Raw genomic sequence first — 24,245 nt, 5'->3', positions numbered from 1 at the left:
TTTACAATTATTTCCTTTTTTGGGTTGAGAGACTAAATTGGATCTTGTTGAGAAATCGGGACATCCACCGTCACAAGCCTGATAGGGCTGGGGCAACCATCGTTTGAGAGTGCCCTAGTTTTCTCGTCTAAAATTACATTAGGAGCCCTACTTTTTCTTTACACTTGGATGGGTTCCTGTAAGCGTTGAGGATTACAGCTTGGAGCCTTCGTCGGTAGACTATTTCTGGAGGGGCGGATGCTACACACAAACTGCAGAGGTTTCTAACAAGTGTCAGAGGTGTTCTCATGGGTGGGAGGATAAGGGGGATCTCTACGAACACTTGTGAGCTGCTGCTGTTCTCATGGTTACCCGTGAGATGTTATTTAAAAAAAAAAAGTTGATTAAATATGTTCGGAAAGAAGGGAAAAAAAACCCTGCCTGATACTTGAAGATAGTGGAAATCGAGCCAAGTGATCTGATTCCTTCAGATTTGTGTCTTCTCGTAACTTTGAGTTTCGGTTGGAATTTTTGATTTGTCAAATTTTGAATTATTGGAATTCTCGAAGATTGAGCGAAACTTCATCTCTTTGGTCAAGAAGAATTTTCGAAGTGAAGTAAACAGTTACAGTTTCCGCTCCTGGTGCTTAACAAATCCTGCTACGTCTGACCACGGGTTCTTTGTGATATTCCACCCTCGCCCCAAGACACAACCCATGGATTGTGGTGGCACTGTTATGGCGAGCAGCCATGTTCCTGGACAACCTATTTAAAGGGTTACTTCCAACACTACTCGTTATTACCCATCCACTTTATTCTTGATCATGGGGGAAGTTCGACCGCCGGGACCTCCACCAATTCTGAGAAAGGAACAATGAAAGGAGTAGGGGTGAGTTCCATTAGCTGGGGCTGCCGGAGATTGGTAGGGGTCCCAGCAATCCAATCCCCTCTTAGTAAGTTATGACCTATCCTGGTATTTTGGTGATAACTTGCAATGTTATAATAACCCTTTAAAGGACTATTCCCAAAATAACAGGTCATCCAGAGGGTAGCTTTATTGCAGGGTGTCCGACCACTTTGGCCCCAAGTGATCCTGAGAAGGGCACTCTCTGGAATTTGGGAACTAGCCCGGTATGGAATGTCGATGCTCGAAGTCTGTCTAGTCATTGTCTATGGGACTGGTGGGAAGAGAATAGATGAAGTAGAGGTTGGACATCCGCATCTCCTTCGCATGCAAGATGGGGCTCTGCAGAGCCTTTCTCAGAATTGTTGGGGGTCCCAGTGGTCAGACCCCCTGTGACCAGCAACTTACCATATCTTATATGCTATGAATAGGGGATAACACTAAATCTCTGGATCCCTACAAATATAAAAGGAGGTGTATTATGGCCAATGCTCTGGAATTAAGAGAATGGCACCGCAGGTGCACCTCTACATTTTTTAAAAAAATGAAACTGATTAAAAAAAATCTCCTTCCGGCTCAGCTTCCCCTTTTTTCTTTTTCTCAAGCAACGTGTGTTTTTGTGCAACCTTCCAATACTCTCTTCTCCGACTTCCCCATAAGCATTAACTTTTTAGCCGTGTATGACATTCGGGACTGCGAGAACAGCTGCTGCCAGAGACATCTGGTTCCACTTATCTTTTTGGGAAAATGAAGGTTTAGATAAGTAAAAATGCCGCTTTTTCCACCTTTTGTGATGGGACTAATGTAAGGGACAATAAGGCTGCTCCCCTATACGATGGTTTTGGGATAAATTCGCACGGATTAGATTTGCCAGAGAAAAATTGAATCCAGGGAAATTAAGCAAATCCTGAAGCAAATGGTGCAGGATTGCCGCTAAGGATTTTTTGCAAATTCTTTTCGGCAAAAAAAAATAAAATAATGGATTTGAATTCCCCAACATTACATTTCAGTGGGGATTTTTTTGCAGATTTTGATGTTTCAATGGTGATCATCCACTACAAATCTGCTACGAATTGTAGCACCCAAGGTCAATTTCTTTGGAAATTTTGTTAAAACTTGCTTCCCTATTTCTCTCCCATGGACAGCTACTTTTTTTTTTTTTTTTTTTTCCGGTTACTACCTAATGCTTATAGGGGTGTTCAAAAAATAAGGATGGGACATGTTGAGTTTCAGCTTGCCCGATCCTTTGTCCACCAGCAGACGAGTCTGGCAGCTGCTTATCCCCCCTCTCCCCATTGGAGACCGATGCCCGCTCAGGAATCTGGAAGAATAGCTGTCAGCCAAATGTACGTTTGGCCAAAACTAGATGAAAGCATGCTGGGAGTTGTAGTTGCAGAACAGCTTGCAGTGCTTTGTTTCATACATATGTAGCTATACTAAGTATTTTCGGTCTTTGTCGGAAAGGTCGCGTCAACGACTCTGTAATTGGCCGGCTTCATATCTGGGATTAGTCCATTGTTCTGTGTAAACCTGCTCGGCTTGTTTTCTACATGGTTATAAGTATTTATAGGAATGAGGATTTTTTTTAAAGAATTCTGCGACGTGATTCATGTTACTTCCCTGTAATCCCAGCAGTATATTTTTCCACATTTTCCGTAAACTTCAACTTTTTTTTTTTTTTTACTTTAATCCATATATTCTTGGACTTATTTAATGTCCTTTTTTAATTACAGCAACCTTTGCTCTGTACCTCTAGTCTGTCCTGTTTGTAGAGTTGAATGATAAATAGGTCTGCCTGCAGCCGCCACTAGAGGGCGCTCAGGACTTCACTGCATACATAAACAGATTGCAGTGAGCTCCCTCTAGTGGCGATTGCAGGCAGATAAAATGTACGGTACTTATGAAACAGATTATTGGAGGTGTTCTGTATAAGAAACTAAAATCTAATTATTATAAAGAATGTGTTAAAAGAATGGTGGACTTTAATATGGAATAGTGATTAAAGGTGAAAAATTATATTAAAGCGGTCCTGTCACTACCCTTAGATATGTAATTATTATTATTTTTGCCTGGTGTAAATGCCGCTGTTCTCCTGAATCCGACTTGGTCTTTCTTTTGTTCCTACGCCTCTCCGTTCCTGAGATATGGCCTCCCCTTCCCTGTGGTCCATTTAGACAAGTGGGTGTGGTCTTCAAGGCAACACCCACAGAGAACAGCTCAGGCTCTCTCCCACTTGGCTAAAAAGAAAAAAATAGTCACCTACAGGAAAGAAGGGGCCATATCTCGGGAACGGAGCGGAGCAGGAACAAAATAAAAACATCGTCGGATTCAGGAGAACTGCGGCGTTTATACCAGGAAAAAAAAAGTTGCATATTTAGGGCAAGTGACAGGTCCCCCTTTTTAAATTAGGAAAAATAAATCATAAAAAGCTATAATATTTATTAGTATTATGTTTGTGCTTGAATGAAAGCATGAGACGGTTGCAGTGGGATATATAGGATGGGATGTATCAGTCACACTTCTCATTTTTGGGGTTTTCATCATCTTCGGGATTTCATTTTTTTTTTTTAATGATCAGTACCCGACTGGTAATGCCGAGTCTGTCTATTTGCAGCCATCAGGTATACTAAAGATAAAGTGTGTTTGTTACAGAGGTGTCAGGGTGTCTGTAATGTTCCGCTGTCTTCTAGAACGTGTGACTTTTATTTAATCGGCTACGAGTAATTAAATTGAAAGAATAGAATTCTCAATTAGTACAAATCATCGTTGTGGGCCTGTACAAACCCCAATGGGCCAAGATGGGCCTTGGATTGTTGGGGTGCGGTGCCCTGCGCTGGGAGCCCCCCATTCCCGTTCCATATCCCCTTAAGGGGTTGTCCAGTCCACCTTTTAGGATCTTTATTTTTCTTCTTATATACATGTATTTTGTACCAAAAAATAAAACTTCATTACTGCCGATCGCTGGGCTTGGACCGGAGTTATTGGCGATGTCTGCGGTTTATTTATCTCCTTCCGGTATTTGCCGATCTAAAGTTCCGTTCTTTTCATGGATGTTTCTTTTTTTTCCTTTCCCTCTTTAGACTTGGTGGAATTTCTATCAGCACTTAGTGGTTCAGGAATACCTCTCAGGATGCCCTTGGGAGAGGATGGGCCAAGTTGGAAAAAGAGAGCAGAAGACATCCGGGATATCTATGAATTCCGGGACGTGTTGGGAACGTGAGTATCTCCGGGGATCGGACAAAATCGTTATCCAGATTTATATTTTACGTATCGTCGGATCGGATATCTGTGTTGTAAAGGGAAACTCTCACTTTTGGTTCACTCATTGCTGGCTCCTTGTGCTACGTGAAGATTATTATTACATTATATTTATTATTATAAAAATGAAATGAAAATGTTCTATTTTCATTTATGATTATAATGAATATTATTATAATTTTGTAAAAATATTTATCAATATATAATAATAAAAATGTAATAATTATATTTCCACTATTAATAACAATTGAAAATATAATAATCTAATAATTATTATATTTTCATTATTATTTTTTATTTTATTATTATAATATTTAACTTTATTTTATTTTTTATTTTTTTTTATGTGATACCCGCAGTTTGATATCATGTTAATACTGAAAATTCTAACCATTGTCAGATCTGCTTTTTGTCAATTGAGATGAGCGAATTCGGTCCCAATTAAAAGTGCTGTGATGGGAGAGATAAAAAACAACCAAAACCTTTTTACTTTCCTTTCCGCATCTGTCCTGCTGTTTCTGTCGCAGCTCTGAGGCATAAGTCTTTTCTTTGGTGACTCGTCGCTCCATTCAGGCGCTGAGGCTCGTAACTGACCTCCGGCCGTCGTTCGAAGGAGGGTGGAAATGCACGCCATGACATTTGTCAAGCCTACCGTGTGACATGATCGCCAGACTGTAATGATGGATCATGGGGAAAAAAAAAAGACCTGTCATGGATGAACTGACAAGTTTCGCCAGTAGAACCAGCTTCATCAGGAGAAATGGGGCAAATGTCCTTCAGTTGCTGCATTTCCCCTGATGAAGCTGGTTCTACCGGCGAAACACGTAAAGAAGTTGGGTGGGGACATAACTGATATTTTAATAGCAGAGTTCAGGCCTTCTCCTAATAATGAGTGTTACAGATGACGAGCTGATTAATTTAATGGTTGCATTAAAAAAATTGTGTTTTTTGAGCAAACTCATGCAGTTGTGATGCAGACGTTAACTGATGCTCATGTCTCATACTATCCTTATTGAAAAAATGATGAAGTATGGGATTGACAAGGCCGAGGTTAGGTGGATTCATAACTGGCTCAGTGATCGTACTCAGAGTGGTGATAAATGGTTGCACAACCAATTGGAAGAGGGTTTCAAGTGGGGACCACAAGGCTCTGTCCTGGCCCTAGTGTTGTTCAACATCTTTATAAATGATCAAATTTGCAGACAATGCAAATCTAGGAGGGATAGCTAACAGTAGAGAAGACAGAGAAAGGATTCAGAAGGATCTAGAGAAGCTTGAACAATGGGCAGCGACTAATAGAATTGTAAGAAATGCAAGATTCTACATCTGGGCAAGAAAAACAAAAATTACATCTACAGAATGGGAGGAATAGAACTAAGCAACAGCACGTGTGAAAAAGACTTGGGTATACTAGTAGATCACAGACTGCACGTGAGTCAACAGTGTGATGCAGCAGCAAAAAAGGCAAACACAGTTCTAGGATGTATAAAAAGCATAGAGTCTAGATCATGTTAAGCAATTCTCCCCCTCTACTCCTCCTTGGTCAGGCCTCATCTAGAATACTGTGTCCAGTTCTGGGCACCATATTTTTAAAAAGATATTGAAAAACTGGAGCAAGTTCAGAGAATAGCGACCAAGACAGTGAGCGGACTGCAAAGTATGTCCTATGAGGAACGGTTAAAGGATCGGGGAATGTTTAGCTGCAAAAAAAGAAGCATAAGAGGAGACTTAATAGCCGACTACAAATATCTGAGGGGCTGTTACAGTGTAGGGGGATCATCATTATTCTCCTTTGCACATGGAACACGAGAAGTAATGGTATGAAACTGAAAGGGAGAAGATACAAAGTAAACTTTTTGACAGTGAGGGTGATCAATGAGAGGAACAGGCTGCAATGAGAGGTGGTGAGTTCTCCTTCAATGGAAGTCTTCAACCAGAGGCCGGACAGACATCTGTCTGAGATGGTTCAGTGAGTCCTGCATTGAGCCGGGGGTTGGACACGATGATCCCGGAGGTCCCAGTGATGCCAGTGTGTTTGCCTAAGTAAGTGATAGCAATTTAAAAAAAAAATAAAATGTAATTGCGTTCTAAATTAACTTTTTGGGCTTTTTTTTTCCCATACTTTCTCAGTTAAGGATTAAAAAAAGCAAAAAAAAAAAAAGTTGACTGAAAAGCACAAAATCCCACACACATAAGGGTGGGGAATTACCAATCATATGTAGTATATAAACAACAAAAACTTAGACTCAGCAGTCAGAAAATGCAATTATGCACTGCTGTCTGTCTTAACACAATGTTAAGTCCATGGAGACATAATTAGTAGTGATGAGCGAGCGTGCTGGGATAAGGTGTTATCTGAGCATGCTCGGGTGCTAACAGAGTGTGTTCGAGTCCCTGAGGCTGCATGTCTCGTGGCTATTCGACAGCTGCAACATATCCAGGGAATCCCTGTTTGTTAGGCTGTCGGACAGCCGAGAGACATGCAGCCGCGGGGACTCGAACATATTATTCGAGCACGCCAAAGACACTTAGTTAGCACCCGAGCATGCTCAGGTAACACCTTATCCAACCACGTTCGCTCATCACTGATAATTATTCTTTGAACTTTCTACTTTAAAAAAAAAAGACTTAAAGTAACTTCTTGCTACATTTTTGTTCAGAGTAATAAGTTGCAAAAGTCTTCACACCCCCTATGAATTGCCTTGTCCCTTTTAAATCTTAAATCTTTGCCCTGTCGCCTGTCTGTTGTGTTTTTCCATTCATAAGGAAATCACTGGATTGTATATATGTATCTTTTTTTTTTTAATATCACATGGAAAATGTTATAATTCCGACCTTTAATATCGGGATGAGAGGATCTTACGAGCTTCATCCGCTTATTGCTGCAAAAACCCGCGAGCTCCTGTTATCTGAGACACGAACGCTGTGTAATCTGCGGCCGCCGCTTCCTGTCTGATCCGCCTCTGATGTTTGTGTGTAAACCGTGCGCTGTCCTCTGTAACCTCGGCCCGTCTTTATTTACACCGCTACATGTATTGGGGTAAACAAAACAACAACAAAAAAAGTTTTCTCGAAAAACTTTCAAAAAGTTCATTAGTAACTTTTATATTTAAAAGTTTCCCATCAAAGTTCTACTTGGCATGGTACAGATTAGGAAAAGGATTTGTTCCATTCCGGTATCCTCAATCTGTTAATGTTCCGAGCACTGATACATTGTATCTGTCTGGAGTCCGGGTTGTGTCACTCAGACACTTGTCTAAATAGAATGTCATTGTAGCAAACCCCCAGCTTATGTCTGTACTCGGGTTCCCATTAGTTTATTTTCATTAAATTTATTTATTTTGTAAAGCGCCATGGAATAAATGGCGCTATAATAATAAATAATAATTAGTTGACAGCAAGCAGAGATCTTTAAATTGGTGGGAAATTCAAGCATAAAGTATATTAGAAAGTTGCAGAACTTATGAAAAAGATTATAGCAATTTTTGAGCTTTTACATGGGGACCTGTACAGTTGAGTAAAGAATTGCAAATCTTATGGGATTAGTTACAAAGTTGTTGTTTTTTTCTTTTTACTGAAAGAGCGCCACTCTTGTATATAGGTGGTGTCCGGTATTGCAGCTCATGACCCTCGCCAGAATCCTACAGCGGTCAGCAGAGAATTCTCCATGTTTCCGTATATATCCAGCGCTTCTATAAACGGCTCCTTCTTCTTCTCCGCTTCTCGCTGGCGGAAAGTTCTGACATAGCAGCAAGTGTTTCTGTAAATTCCCCTGAGCGTCTCTTTCTCTCTCTTTCTGTCTCACAACTTGACCTCCTCGCTCTATTACTTCTATTCCTGAAATCCGCTTCCTTCCTGTATTTTAACCTCTGGCTTCAGATAAGACGCAATGTAGAAAGGGACCGGCCAATGTCCCAGCTTCAGCGCCAGTCTGGATATCTGGGAGTAAAAAAATATTTATTTAAAGGGCATTTCCATATGTGTTTCAGTTTCGTTCTGCCCAATATATATCTCCTAATATGTAATAATTGATCACTGCCCTTGTAGCGGGAGAAATCCTCAGTGATCGCCTGGAGAGAGGTGTAGATGGCTCCACACTTTACCTACAGTGGCCACTGCTGGACAAGTGCGGTATTACATAATCTCCTATTCAAATAATATATGGTCGGGTTGAGTCCTCCAGGGCAGAACCAGGAAAAAGAAACTTTTGAAAAAAAAAACAACATAAGGAGCAAATTATTTGTAAAGCGGCTCTTTCCTTGCCCATGGCTGTGTCTGGTATTGCAGCTCATTCTAATTTCTCTTGACTATGAGGTGCAATAATGGTCATCATAGCCCCTTTTTTTTTTTTTCTTTTTCTAATCTTGTACAATCCTTTTTAAATTCCAGTCTGTAACCAAGAGAGGCACATCGGTCTGCAGAGGAGCTGTATACACAAAACGGCAGGAGAATGTCAGACTGATGCAAAAGCCTAGATGCCATTTAAAGGGCCCTAATCAGTTTTAGGTATAATGCTACAATATAGATTTACTGAATTGGAAATACTTAGGCAGGGATTTATTGGAGGCTGATATGATTGTAGCTGATCGGGAGGACGGGTTCTCGTGTTTCATCCGAACTCTTTCTGGGACGCGGCGATGATTGCAGTGAGCTTTGTACAATCGGTTATTGGACGCGGCGCTGGCCTTGCTGCAATAGGAAACTGTCATCTGCCCAGGAGCGGCCCGCCGACCGGCCATGGTTGTGGAAATAACGTAATAAAGTCACAGCCGTAAAAATTGTGACTCCTTATGTAAAGTTTTTGTACAATTGACTGACTGCCCACCCGGACTTTGGAGGGTCCTGACACTTTACAGAGAATTGGAAACCCCAACCTTTAGCACACTTAATACTTGTCACATGCGGTCAGTCGGAAATGTGTGTGAAGGGGGCTGGCTGACTGTTTAAATAGCTAAGCCAGCCCCGTATTTGTTTATGCCAGAGCTGTGGCGAAGAAGGGGTCTGGCCCCATATTTCAGTAGGTAAACCCCCCCCCTCTTCTGTCTATGCATCGTCCATAACAGAGAAGGGGGCTGGCTGCTCATTTCAGTAGGTCAGATTGCTTTGTCTTTATGCTCATAACTGCTATATGGCTGGCCTCCGCCTTCTGAGCGCGCAGACAGGTAATAGAGGCCACTACAACTTTGCCTTTAGGACACCCTTTAGGGCAGAGTATATAGAAGCACGGAGTCTTCCAACTTCATTACATACTTGGCGTCCCTGATATGAGGCCACAGATACAGCGGAAGCCCCTCCTCGGCCCAACCCTGGACTTTTGTTGACCGGAGACTGGTAGCCCCCAGGGACCCAGAACAAAGTCCCTTTTATCTACATTTTTCCAGCGTCTGCCTTCTATCCAATGTCATTGTCATCTGAAGTTATTTACTGCCATGGACTGTTCTCCTCACCTGCCGGCCGTAGACAGGAAAAATAACACTGCCCGGTTTTTCACGTTTTTTTTTCTTTTTTCTTTTATTATGCTTAAGAACTTTTAATTATTTTTTACTATGAATTTCCAATGTGGGCGATTGTATCAGTCTGATTTACAGGGAGCCCTTATAATTAGGAGCTGCCATGACACATGGGAGCAAACATTGCATAGTTCTGTCTAAATATTCTCCCCCTCAGGGGTATGGAGTTTTCCCCACTATCTGAGATGTCTCCCTTTTTTTCACTACTAGGCCCAGAAGACCTTGGTCTCTTACTTCCCCAGTAGTCACAGCAGGGTCCTTTCTCCCATAAAGTCAAAGCAGGACCCCCCCCCCCCTCCAGTTGGCCCGGCAGGGTCTTCACATCACTGGTGGTGATTCCTATCCCCCTTCCCCATAAGAATCGGACCCTTTATAGAACGATGGCTCTCAGATTGTCACAACAAGATGATTTTTTTTTTTCTTTTTCCTAGGAAGAGCCTTGGCATGTAATTCAGGGTTGGTTCCTTTGTAAAATGTTCTTTCTCCCGTTCTCAGAAATGATGTGTTTGCATGTAGTGATCCTGGCTTCCTGCAGGTATTTGCATGTGTGACTCTCTCTTGCATTCAGGTGAGAAATCTACCAGCTGGGAGAGAGATGAAGTGACAGAAAAAACTGCTTTACCTGCTCATATCGCTTCCTTTTCTATGGAAACGTTTGATAAAAAGAAACATGAAGCGACTTGAAAGACATATTCTAGGAATTCCTTCTAATTTCTCCTCAAGGACACGTTCACCTCTAAGTATTGTAATGTTTGCATCAGGTTAATTTATGATGAGTGTGTCTATGTATGTCTTGTATTATCCTCCAGAGCTGCACTCACTATTCTGCTGGTGGAGTCACTGTGTACATACATTACATTACTGATCCTGAGTTACATCCTGTATTATACCCCAGAGCTGCACTCACTATTCTGCTGGTGCAGTCACTGTGTACATACATTACATTACTGATCCTGAGTTACATCCTGTATTATACCCCAGAGCTGCACTCACTATTCTGCTGGTGGAGTCACTGTGTACATACATTACATTACTGATCCTGAGTTACATCCTGTATTATACTCCAGAGCTGTGCTCACTATTCTGCTGGTGCAGTCACTGTGTACATACATTCCTGATCCTGAGTTACATCTTGTATTATACTCCAGAGCTGTGCTCACTATTCTGCTGGTGCAGTCACTGTGTACATACATTACTGATCCTGAGTTACATCCTGTATTATACCCCAGAGCTGCACTCACTATTCTGCTGGTGCAGTCACTGTGTACATACATTACATTACTGATCCTCAAGTTACATCCTGTATTATCCTCCAGAGCTGCACTCACTATTCTGCTGGTGCAGTCACTGTGTACATACATTACATTACTGATCCTGAGTTACATCCTGTATTATACTCCAGAGCTGCACTCACTATTCTGCTGGTGCAGTCACTGTGTACATACATTACATTACTGATCCTGAGTTACATCCTGTATTATACCCCAGAGCTGCACTCACTATTCTGCTGGTGCAGTCACTGTGTACATACATTACTGATCCTGAGTTACATCCTGTATTATACCCCAGAGCTGCACTCACTATTCTGCTGGTGCAGTCACTGTGTACATACATTACTGATCCTGAGTTACATCCTGTATTATACCCCAGAGCTGCACTCACTATTCTGCTGGTGCAGTCACTCTGTACATACATTACATTACTGATCCTGAGTTACATCCAGCATTATGCCCCAGAGCTGCACTCACTATTCTGCTGGTGCAGTCACTGTGTACATACATTACATTACTGATCCTGAGTTACATCCTGTATTATCCTCCAGAGCTGCACTCACAAGTATTCCTGCATTTTTCATTTGTGGTGCAGTGGTCCTCTCTGGTGGGGTCTCCTGATTTCCTCTCTGGCCTGCACTGTTTACATAATGAGATGTCTCTTGGGGACAAGCCATGGATTTTGGTTTGTGTTTCCATCACTGGTGACCCCTGGACTCCCGCAGACCCCCGTTTCCAGATGTGGACGCTCTGTGCTGTCAGCTGGTTGGAATGTGAGAGACTCCAGAATGTTGTATTTCGGCTCCTGATCGGTTTGTTGTGAATACAGAGCGGACGCAGTAAACATTTTACATTCTTAACTAAATGTTTATCCTCTTTCTTGCATAATATTCCATTCCCGCTTCACTGGCCGGAGACCGCGGGCTCATTCCTTACCTGATACCAGACCAATTTGCAAATAAATTGTCCGCCCTTACAATTATTCTTGAATCCTTTTTTCTGTTTCCTTTTCTTTTTTTAATGTAAAAATGATCTCCCTTTTCATTGTACAAGTTTTATGCTTTTCTATGGTAACAGACTACAAAAAAAATCTGTGTAGTCTGACCCTCCCATCCTTGTATATATATTTTTTTCTTATTTGTCCTTTGATCCAATTCTAGGTTATTAATAAAGAATGGAATGTCCCCCATAGTATGACTCTTCTTCCCTCCCACTCTTCACCAAATTCACATTCTGTCTTTGAACTGGTCACGGAAGAAGTTACCCAACTCCTCGCCAGTTCTGTCTGATTGGGTCGTTCACATCCCTCATCTTTTTCATCTTGTCCAGATTGACATGATGTCCTCTTCCAGCCACGACTGTTTATTAGAAACAGCCCAGTTCCCTTTTATTCCCAACCTACAAAAACTTCCCATTTTGTGTGCACCTGTGGCGTGGAACAGTGACCCCAAAACTTCAAATATTGTGTTATTTCTATGATCACCCCCTCCCCCAAAAAATAAAAATGGTGTCCATCCAAATATTAAAGCCCCCCACTGTGCTGCATAGAAAGTAATAAGGCCCCGTATGCTCCTTTTGAAGGTCATAATACCCTTGCTTGTTCCATTTTTAAAGTAACAATGCAACCCAAAAAAGTAGTAGTGCCCCAATTAAAACTCAAATGTCTCCATTTAAAACAAATAATGTCCTCTGAGTGCTCCCTATATACAGTGATGTACCCCAAAGTTCTTTACATGCATAATGAGGCCCCCACAGCCTCTCTACATGTTATGATGGTCCCAAAGCTCCACTGTATATAGTATGATGGTCCCACAGCCCCCTTGTATATAGTATGATGGTCCCACGGCTCCTCTGTATATAGTATGATGGTCCCTCAGCTCCTCTGTATATAGTATGATGATCCCACAGCCCCCTGTATATACTATGATGGTCCCACGGCCACCCTATATATAGTATGATGATCCCACAGCCCCCTGTATATACTATGATGGTCCCACGGCCACCCTGTATATAGTATGATGGTTCCATGCCCCCCCTTGTATATAGTATGATGGTCCCACGGCACCCCTATATATAGTATGATGATCCCACAGCCCCCTGTATATACTATGATGGTCCCACGGCCCCCCTATATATAGTATGATGATCCCACAGCCCCCTGTATATACTATGATGGTCCCACGGCCACCCTGTATATAGTATGATGGTTCCATGCCCCCCCTTGTATATAGTATGATGGTCCCACGGCCCCCCTATATATAGTATGATGGTCCCACATCTGCATCTCTGTATAAAGTATGATGGTCCCACAGAAATATATACAGAGGGTGAAATAAGTATTGAACAAGTCACCAATTTTCTAAGTAAATATATTTCTAAAGGTGCTATTGACATGAAATTCTCACCAGATGTCCGTAACAACCCATCCAATCCACACAGACACAAAATTCAAACCATAGATGTCCATAAATTATGTGTAATAATGAGCAATGGCACAGGGAAAATGTATTGAACACATGCAGAAAGAGGTGTAAATGCCATGGAGAGTCATGACGGCAGCTGAAATCTATCAGTAATTAGAAAGCAATCCTGCCACTTGGTGACAAATATTATCTGGTTCATCTGATGGCCTACAAAAAGGTGTCTCATTAACAAGGTGCCACACGATACACATCTCATGATGGGTAAAACCAGTGAGCTGTCTCAAGACCTTTGCAGCCTTATTGTTGAAAAACAGTGATGGCAATGGCTACAGAAGAATTTCTAAACTACTGAAGGTTCCCGTGTGCTCTGTTGGGGCCATAGTCATAAAGTGGAAAGAACATAATTTCACCATAAACTGGCCATGACCAGATGCTCCCCATAAGATTTCAGACTCAAGAGTGAAGAGTTATCAGAATAGTTTTCCAAGAGCCAATGACCATCTGTGGAGATCTACAGAAAGACCTGGAATGAGCAGGCACAATTGTTTCAAAGACGACTAGAAGTAATGCACTCAACCTCCATGGCGTGTATGCATGTTACCACACAACCTTTATTGCCTCTTTGCACCTACATCACACAATACACCATTGCTAGACAAAAAGCATGTTCAAATTTACTCAACAACATTTAGACAAGCCTGTGAAATAACGGGAGCATATAGTCTGGTCAGATGAGACCAAAACCGAACTCCGTGGATGCCATAATATACATCATGTTTGGAGGCCAAAAGGCACTGCCTATCACCCCAAACACCATACCAACAGTGAAGTTTGGAGGTGGGAGCATCAAGGTGTGGGGCTGTTTTTCAGCATACGGCAATGGCTTTATGATTGAAGGAATGATAAATGGACAAATGTACCGAGACATTCTTGATAACAAATCTACTGCCATCTACCAGGATGATGAAGTTGAAACCAGGGTGGACATTTCAACAAGACAATGATCCAAAGCACACAGACAAGGAAACTCTCAATTAGTTTAAGAGAGAGAAAATAAAGCAGCTATAATGGTCGAGTAAATTATCGGACCTGAATCCAATAGAAAATGTATGGAAGGAACTAAAGCTCAGAGTTCATAGAAGGAACCCACGGAAGCTTCAGGATGTAAAGTGTTTTTGTGGAAGAATGGGCCAAAATCACACCTGAGCAATGCCTGCGACTAGTTTCTCCATACAGTAAGCTTGAAGCTTCATCGCCAATCACTTAGAAAATTGGCGATGTATTAAATACTTATTTCACTCGCCGTGTGTGTGCATATGTGTATGTATAAATAGTAAGACTCACTTTTAAAAGCTATTGCAAAAAGAAATATATAAAACTGCAAAGGTGGAATTGTAATGCTTCTGAGCCCTGATGCAAAATATGTATTGGGACCACCAAGCCGTCATCCGTTTTGATCAAATTTTTTTTTTAAAGGTGTAGCGGTCCTTGGGCTTTACCAGGGTGTGACTACTACCTAAGCACCACCCTTTATTGAAGCAGCAGAAGAGGGCTGTAATTATGGTGGTTGACATATTTCCATAACCGCACTCTACCAGGATTACACAACTGTTCCGAACATACAAACTCTGTGTGATGGCGGATTTTTGCCCAGAGTTGTACCCGGTGAGAGATGGCGGTATGTTTTATGTGCCAGGAATAGAACGTAATGTCCTTTCCTATTGAATTAGTTTTGGACACTGCACATAATTAAATTTTAAGGGCCGGTATCGCGGTTATTATGATTGAAAATGCTTATTAATGTATAATGGGATTTCTTCTTCTCCTGGTGCTTTTATTTGATGGTGAGAAGTTTGTGTCGTCTTTGTTTCACTGCTGTTTTTTATTCTGCTGCAGGAGGTACTTTTTTTTTTTTTTTTTTTTTTTTTTTTTCCCCCAAAGGGTCCGACATGTGGCGCTACGGACCCTTCTGTCTTCCGGTCGAGGGACATGAATGGAGTATAGTCCTAGCAATGCCATATTCGATGAAAAAAAGGAAAGGGGACACAGCGCAAAACTATTCCCTTTCATTCTCATGATCAGTTGGGTCCCAGAGCTCGGACCCCCAACTATCATAAAGTGATGGCATATTGTAGCAATACCCCTTTAACGTTCTCAAATATAGCATCTGTCATAGAACTTCATTACATTGTTTGTGAATTTAATTTTCAGTTCATTTATACCCTTTGCAGTGTAGACACTACTTTTCGGTACCTGGAAACCATCACAAAGCAGGTTATCTGCTGTTGATGGATCTTATCCATAGTTATATACTTTAAATCCCAGCAGACGTGACGGGAGGAATTGCCTTGCACGCACCCCTGCTCTTCTCATCAAGACATTGGTGATCATGACGAAACCCAATATCAAATAAGGCCAATCCATTTTTATTAAAGATGCTCAATATTCCAGGCAGTGTTTTTTTTTCTAGTATGTGTACTATCGGTATGTCATTTTTAGCATTTTTACCCTTAAAGGGGATTTTCACCCAAGATGTATAAAAGTGGCTATATATAAGTAAATTAGAAGTTAGAGATTGTGCCGAAGTTTTGGGGGTTAGGCTGCATTTAGTTACAGAGATATTGCCTCTTTTCTGTTTTCTGTCGTCGGCCATTTTTGCTAAAGTAGAAACAGGAAGTGCACCCACTAGATAGTTTTATTAGTTTACTATTTCAATCATATAATTTTCAATGGAACATATCAAAAGAATAAACCTTTACCATAAGTTCTGAAGAGGCTACATCAACTATGTCAGGTGATAAGGGCGAGGTTCCTCTTGCAAAATGGCGGCTACAACAAAACAGAAAGATGCCTATATCTCTTAAAGCAAATATAACATAGTGGCCAAATTTTGCCTACTGATCCACCTCATTGTAAACTAATATGTGGTCAATTTTAAATTTTGGGTGGAAATCCCCCTTTAAGCATCACTTTTGGGCTTTTTTCCGCAGTTCATTTTCTATGAAAGATCCGGTATTTTGGATAATCGTGTTGCAGTGTTTCCAACCTTTCAGCGTCTGGGGCTCGTTGACAGTGAAAGCAATTCCTGTTTTACAGCTCTGAGACGGTCTAAGTCTCTTACACTGGATTATTGCGTTAATTAAGATCATGGATCAGACTGAGGAGGGGGGAGAATTATCCGAGAACGAAGGCAGAATCCTTGTCATTGCGATACGTCTGATGGCTGCTATCACTATAGTCTCGCTTTACTATAGCAACCAGACAGTAACAGGGATGTTATCATGAGTTGACGTTGAGAATATTCCAAGTTTGTGTTTCTTAGGTGCTTGTTGATCGTCGGCCAAAACTCTATTTGGAAGAGGCAGATCTGAAAATCTGCCGGGATTGCACACGAGTCATGTTCCTCTGGCTGGGCTGCTCGGCACAGACGGAATATGATGATGATGAGACATGCTGATCGCTGGGATACAGCACTGATATAATTGTATCCAGAGCCCTGGGGGGATGGGGGAGATTTCCAGGCGACCTATACACTGGAACAATGCTTGCGTTGTTTAATGTCCCTACCAGTCCTTCCTGTCCTATTGCTGCAGCCAATGTGCTGTGCTACTTTTTGTATTAATTTTGGAAAGTCTGCATAAAACTTCACAGCAAATAGATATCTGTTGTTCTCTATTATCAGCCATTTCTATAGCTCACTCTGATGACATTTCCCACCCCTTTACACCCACCTTGTGCCCCGTAGTGCACAAGTTTCTGTCCCCTGAAATCGTGCATTAATTTACAATTAAGGTTTCGCCATAATCAACACTTCACCAGGGCCTTCTGTCAAATACCCATAAACCAGTATTCAGATGTGCCCCTGATGGAGCCATTTTCTTCAATAAGGCAAACAGTCTAAAATATGAAACTGTGAACTTTGGAAAGGAGGCCAAATGTGTTTCCAGGGATCTAAGCCTCCTGTGGCTGTTTCATGGACAAAGATCTTTCCGTTTCTGAAATCAATAGCTGAAATTAGAATATCCCTTTTAGGAGCCAAGTAGGATGGTGAAGCACAACCTATAGCTGGTAATGTTGAGGAGCTGCAGAGATGGTGGAAGGTTAGATCTTATATCAAACTGCTAATAAGGGGACCATAAAGTCTACTGAAGCAGGAGTAGACCTCTCTCCTGCCTCCCGGCTTCCTACTTCCTGGGGGCAGTGAGCTCCGGCTTGATTGACAGTTCAGTCCGGCAGCATCTCTGCACTGTTGCCCGGTCTGTGCCCTCTGATACTGGTATATGAGGAAGTCTTGAGATGTAACCCTAGAGTGCACTACATGGTTGCAGGATTTCGGTGTTACAAAGCCCCCTAGACCCACTTGCTTAGTGACCATTGCTGAAACGTATAAAAAAAAAAAATCCCAATTTGCCCGGGAATTGGTGTTTTTTTTTAATGTTTGTCTTGATCAGAGCTGGCAAAGAGGAACACTGTGGCCTGGCAAAGACTCGATGTGTAGTCTGAACCGAGCACGTTTGTGGCATGCCTACAGTGAGAAGAAGTTTGCAAACCAGTCTAATGGGAAGAAAGGGGTGGGCGTTATGGTAAAAAAAAATAAAAAATAGAAAATGGTCTTTGTTCTTGGTGGCTGACATAAAGCATCTGCTTCCATGGCAACGTTTGTTGAGAGGTTCCGTATGTAGAACTCTCGTTCTGAAGGAAACATTCATGTGTTTCTCCATCTCGCAGCTGGTTGTAGGGTGGACATGGCACAGCTGCTCTTCCTTCTGTACAACACCCTTTCATCCCATTGCCCCCTACTGTGGCAGAAGGGCATAATTAGTGCTAATTTGGCCAACGACATCTCTCCCGCAAGTCAGAGTTTAATGGAGGAGAACGGGTAACATTTCTAGTCTAGGTGGCCATGGAGTAGGTCGTGTACTTAGAGGGACTTTCTGAGGTTGCGAGGACCAGCGCCATATCTGCTCATAGGTTGTGTGGTGCTGCAGATCACCCCATTGCTGAGCTACAGTACCAGCCTCAACCTATGGACACATGTGGCATTGTTTTCCCACTACAAAGATGGTTCATGGACACCGACTCTAATCTATAATTAGTAATTATTATGAAACTTTTTGGGTTGTTTTTGGTTCATTCTGTCACCGGTCTTAACCTGTCAGTGCCACGGGTGGTGCAGGTCATAGTCAGAGAACGTCTGCTACTAACAGACAGCTTCGCACACAGAGAACCTGCGGGATGAGGGGTATCGATTGACTGATGAGCTGTCCTCCAGCTACTGCTGCCCTGTGAATAGATGTGAACATGTTTATTGAAATTAGGTCTCCGAATGTGTTCTATAATCTCTCGGCTGCTGTTAACCTTGTCACTGCTGGACCCAATAGAAAATGGGAAACCTAGAACATTGTGCTTTCTCCATTCACATCCCCTGGTGGCCTTTATTCTTTCTTTTTCTTTTCTTCCCACTTTTTTCTCCCATTTTCTATTTAATTCGTTTTCTCTTTCCCCTCCTTTTTTTTTCTTTTCTCTTAGTAGCTTTTCTCTTTCTCTTGCCTGTTATTTTTTTCTCTTGCTCTCTATTTTTATCCCTTTTTTCTACTCTTTTTTCATTTCTGCTCACTTTCTCCCTTACTCCCAGCCTTTCTTTGTTTTTGCTCTTGCTCGCCCTCTCCTCTTTTTGTTTCTCTCATTTACCCTTTTCACTTTCTTTTTAACCTTCTCTCTTCTTTTTTCTACTTGTCTTTCCCCTTTACTCTCCTCTTTTTCTGTTTATTCTCTTATGTTCTCTTGCTTTTCTCCGCTTTTTCTTTCTCTTTCTTTGTATCTTTTTTTTCTTTGATTCCTCCTTTTTTCTTATCTTTTTTATACTCTCATTCTTTCTCTATTCTTTTTGTGCTCTCTCATTCTCGCTTTTTTTTTTTTTTTTTCAATCTTTCTCAAGCTTTATCTCTTTCACTTGCTTCGTTTCTTCCTCTCTTTTTTTTTTTTTATCACTGTCTTTTCTCTTAGTTTTTATGTCAACCTTTGGTCTTATCGCCTTTTCTTTCCGTTTTAGTGTTCGTTGTTCCTCTTTTTTTCCTTTGAGTGTGTACGTCGGGAACTTTTTTTGGGTGACCTTTTGTAGCGGCCTACGTTCTTTCTGCTTTCAGTGTACACTTTATCAAACATGGAATGGTTAAAATGAGATTACACTAATATTTAGTCATTTAGCGGTTCCAGACTTTTGACTCTTGCCTGTTTTTGGGACAGTAGTACAGCAATAAGAGCAGCTGCAAAACATTCACATCCATGCCAATTTGATACACTGCCATTGGGCAAAAGGCTACCTGTTCTCTAAAAACTGGGTAGAAATGCCTTTTTTTTAGGGTACTTTCATTATGTGCTGGGGAATCCATAGCAGAAATTGTCGCTGACTCTTGGATTTCTGCTGTGGATTTGCAATTAGAACTTCTCTACGTGGCCATCCAGCATGGTTTCCGTTTGTGGTCACCCACATTTTATATGGCAGTGAATGGGAGACATTTTGACAATTTCAGCTAGGAACCACGGGCCCAATTCATAATTTTCTTGTGGTATTTGTTGAATTCTTTATTTTTTTTTGTTCCAAATTTTTTAAAATGGCGCTCGCGTTTCATAAATGTTGCACACAATAAAAAAATGCTCTTTGCTTTTGTCTTTTAAGTTTGTTTTGCAACTTTTATAGATCAAAAGTCGCCTATTCTGCTAAAATGTTGCTCCAAAAATCCTATAATACATAAAATCATTCCAGGGAAATCTGATGTGGATTTGTGCAATAATTTAGCGATTTTAAAAAAACAAAACTTTCTTTTAATCAGCCATAAACCCTGCCCACAATGACTTCTGACCTTTTTAAAAAAAAAAAACAAAAAAAAACCAACATAAAATTGGGCAAATTTTTGTTTAAAAGATAAAAAAAAAAACCAAAATTAGCCAAAATAAAGAGGCGCAAATGCAATAATGAATCGGCCTCATCTGTTTTCGAGAACACTTACGGGGATTTGTTCCCCCCAAAAATAGAGGAAGTGTTAGAAACTGAAAAGTGAGATTCCCCAGAACTCTTCTCTTTAAGAGAGCGTGATAAGGAAGCATTTACTATAAACTGGATTATAGGGTCATGGATTTATTGCTCGTATTAAGCTTTTATAACTGTACAAACAACATAAAAGATAAAGGCCGCAGTCCCATCTCCGGATACAGGCAGCAACTTTATGAACGGGCGTTTTATGACTTGCTGAAAAAAATTACCTTTTTGTGATAGATTCCGCTGGGATAAAGTCGCCCTTCCAGCTGTCGGCCAACATCCATATGGCAGGCGGTAGTGTCCTGGCAGGAGAGCAATGAGGCACGTGGGTTACTCCTGCAGGACAATTTCAGCAGAGGAGTGAGTTGATCTTGTGACCTGTCTGTGGATTATTAGTGACATTATCACTATCTTGAAATGTCATTCTGTGAGTGAACTACGCTGTAGGTGGCAGATGAAATGTCAAAAATCGCCCCATGCTTTTTTAAAAGTAAAGAAATCTGTCGCTTACCATAAATGTTTTTTTATCCCTGGTGTAAATGCCGCTGTTCTCCTGAATCCGGTGATGTTTTTCTCTTGTTCCTGCGCCTCTCTGTTCCTGAGATATGGCCTCCCCTTCCCTATATATAAACCTACCCTCGTTAGCCAACTGGGCGTGACTATGCGCTATTCTGTGTTCATCTTTTTTTTTTCTGTTAGGACTGCACCCAGTTGGCTGTAAATGACAAGATTTGGGCCGGTTTCACACGTCAGTGGCTCCGGTACGTGTGGTGACAGTTTACTCACATACCGGAGACACTGACTCGCGTAGACACATTAAAATCAATGTGTCTCTGCACATGTCAGCGTGTTTTCACGGACCATGTGTCCGTTAGAAAAAGACGGAGACATGTCAGTGTTCGTGGGAGCGCACGGATCACACGGACCCATTAAAGTCAATGGGTCCGTGTAAAACACGTACCGCACACGGATGCTGTCCGTGTGCCGTGCAGGAGACAGTGCTACAGTAAGCGCTGTCCCCCCAGCTTGTGGTGCTGATGCCGCCATTCATTTCTTCTCCAGCAGCGTTCACTGGAGAGAAGGAATGAAAAATCTTTTTTTTTTTTTTGCGGTTGAAATAAAGTACCCTGTGGGAGGTGGAGCCTCATATTCATCACTGTAATGACATACAGGACAAGCTGCGGCGCTGAGAGGACGCATCGAGGGAGCTGGGTGAGTATTTTATTTCCAGCGGGCGCACGGGGTGGGAGGGGGGTTGGTTACAGGGTACTTTATTTCAACCGCAAAAAAAAAAAGAAAAGATTTTTCATTCCTTCTCTCCAGCGAACGCTGCTGGAGAGAAGAAATGAATGGCGGCTTCAGCACCCAAAGCAGGGGACAGTGCTTACTGTAGCGCTGTCTCCTGCATGGTCCGCGTGGTACCCAGTCGGCACACGGGCGGCACACGGCTGCTGCACGTGTGCCACGGTAGCTCACGGACACGGATAACTCCGGTACCGATTTTTCCGGTACAGGAATTATCTGGACGTGTGGGACAGGCCTTAAATAGAGAAATTATAGGTCCATATCTCCAGAAAGGAAAGGAGCAGGAGTAAAAGAAATACATTACCGGATTTAGGAGAACAGCGACACTTGCATCAGGGGAAAAAAAAATCAGATTTATGGTAAGGGACGAGTACACTTTTTTAAAAGGGGTATTCCCATCTCCTAAAGTGATGGCATATCGCTATGTCAGGAAAGACTGGGCTGTATAAGTGCTGCGGCCTCTTTATTTTTAGGATCGAAGAGGCTCACCTTGGTTGGGACCCCACCAATCATGAACGTGAAGGAATATTCTAGTGATATGCTGTCACTAAAGATGAAAATGTCCCTTTTGAGATGAACGAATGAAAGAATGGAGTGTACTGTATATCTGCCAAAATTTCCCCTCCCTGCAATCAGGGATTGTGGCCTGAGGTGTCTCCTTGCCTCATGGCTTAAAACATTCGGAAATCCAAATTTTGGACATTGTAGTCATGTGGCATGCCCCCTCAATCATCCACAAACTGACTCTTTAGGTTTAGTTTTGTTTAAAGCCCACCCTTTCGTGGGTCGCTTCGTGGGGATATCCTGGCAAAAATCTTTTTTTTTTTTTTTTTGGCAAGTATGGGTGGCCAAACACATGAGGTATCCGATGGCTGAACCCGCCTTCGAGTGGCCCAAATCCCCATACACAAATAATCCGATACCTTTTCGCAACAGCTGATAATCCCATGGGAATAAAGGATCCTGATAATTCTCCCTCCAATAGTGGCATGTCGGGAGACCCCAATACATATTGGATAGTCTGACAATTCTTCTGAAATCACCAACGTGCTGAGAGCATTTGCCCCTTTTTATTTCCTCCCATTGGATTGGGGGTCCATGAAATTCTCCTGTCCTGGGACTCTCCTATTCTGGATCTTAGTCTTGACAGAGACATTTACCGCCATAACGAACGAGCATTTTCTTGCTGAACTTCACGATGATGTTGCAGAAGTCTAGAATTTGCCCCATCGAACACTGCTCTTGGGTTATGCCATGTGGTATCTGGAGGAGTTTAATGGAAGGATTGGTTCTTCTCGGCTGTTCAGTTATGCAATCCATTAAAGCTGTGCGTGATATATAGAAATTAAGGTCCACGATATAAGATTATCCTCGGACTTTACCGAGATGTCTGCCTTTAATGAACGTGTTCTGGTTTCTCCACCTCCTGTTTACAAAAACAGGATCTTTTTAATCAGGTTTTGGACTGTGCCGTGGATGGAGCCTGCCGGACGTGTCTATCTTCTTGTAGACTCTGCTCTGCTTTAATACACGTTAATAAGTTTCTACTCAAACTTAGTATTTTGGGTTGACTTTTTTTTATAAGATTGTGCCGGCATCCTTGATTTCAGCAGGACACTTGGTGCCACATTTTCAAGGGCAAATTACCATTTACTGTAGTTGGTCACAACATTGCGCCACCTTTAATTGCAGTTGTTGGCTCGTGATGTTTTTACATGGCATCCGAATGCGAACATCTGTTACACCTGAATACTTAAAGCTGCCCATACATATCACTGTTCTTTCAGCAGACGACTGTCCCTCCCGACTTCCCCATAAATGAGTGCTCGACCAAGTGTTCATGTGTTTTCAGCAAGAAAAAGGTAAAAGCTGCTGGCAGATTCCTTTTTGGCAGCAGCTTCTCAACCCAAGAAATGAGGTGATTAAATTTTGAAATTTCAACAGTAAGATCCATCACTGTTGTCGGGAGGAGAGTAAGGAAGCCCCTGTACGAGTTTGGCAAAAATATTTACAGGACCTTGGTCCAGCGGCCACCTCGGTAGTCTGTGGCTTCCGCATCAAAACTCTGTGGACTCCCCTGCACCTCTTTTGAATGTCATGCGTACATCACAAAATAATGTTAAGGAGCCAGACTTTGCAGGAGGATCATTCAGTTAGTAGGAGGTTGACAAGGCTCTAGTCAGGCTGCCATGGACTACTGACATAGCTGGACCAGGGTCATACAAAACATTTTGCTCAACTCTACCACATCAGCCGGTTTTGCTGACTCTCTTTTACGTGCATGTTGGACTTGCCTTCACTTGCAAAGCCACTCTTCTTTAAGCTGATGACGATGACTAAGCACCGTGCTACTGTGTGTTGCCCACTCTGGGCCACTATACATTCTGGTGGCCTCCTACTATCTAGTTCTCAGTAGCTTCCTAGGTGAGTGACCCCAGATTCTACACAGTAATGGATGCAGTAGCTGTGGAAACCAGGAACATCTGCCAACTTTATTCCACAGGGTTGAGCTAGTAACCTTTTTGGGGCTGTAATGTCTGCTTTATAAAAAAAAAC

At 42.0% G+C, this 24,245-nt stretch overlaps 1 protein-coding gene across 1 annotated transcript in view; it reads left to right on the top strand.

Moving 5' to 3' along the window:
• CAMK1 (calcium/calmodulin dependent protein kinase I) overlaps positions 1–24,245 on the top strand; it is a 78,058-nt gene that overhangs the window by 15,396 nt on the left and 38,417 nt on the right. The window contains exon 2 of the mRNA XM_077276319.1: positions 3,964–4,099. Coding sequence (XP_077132434.1) covers positions 4,014–4,099 — 86 coding nt within the window. The 5' untranslated portion in view covers positions 3,964–4,013. The remainder of the gene's footprint in view (positions 1–3,963; positions 4,100–24,245) is intronic.

Source organism: Ranitomeya variabilis, chromosome 8, assembly GCF_051348905.1.
Source record: "Ranitomeya variabilis isolate aRanVar5 chromosome 8, aRanVar5.hap1, whole genome shotgun sequence".
NCBI classification, from domain to species: domain Eukaryota; kingdom Metazoa; phylum Chordata; class Amphibia; order Anura; family Dendrobatidae; genus Ranitomeya; species Ranitomeya variabilis.
Note: the sequence above shows the minus strand (reverse complement) of the source record. Positions and strands in the feature narration are given on the sequence as shown.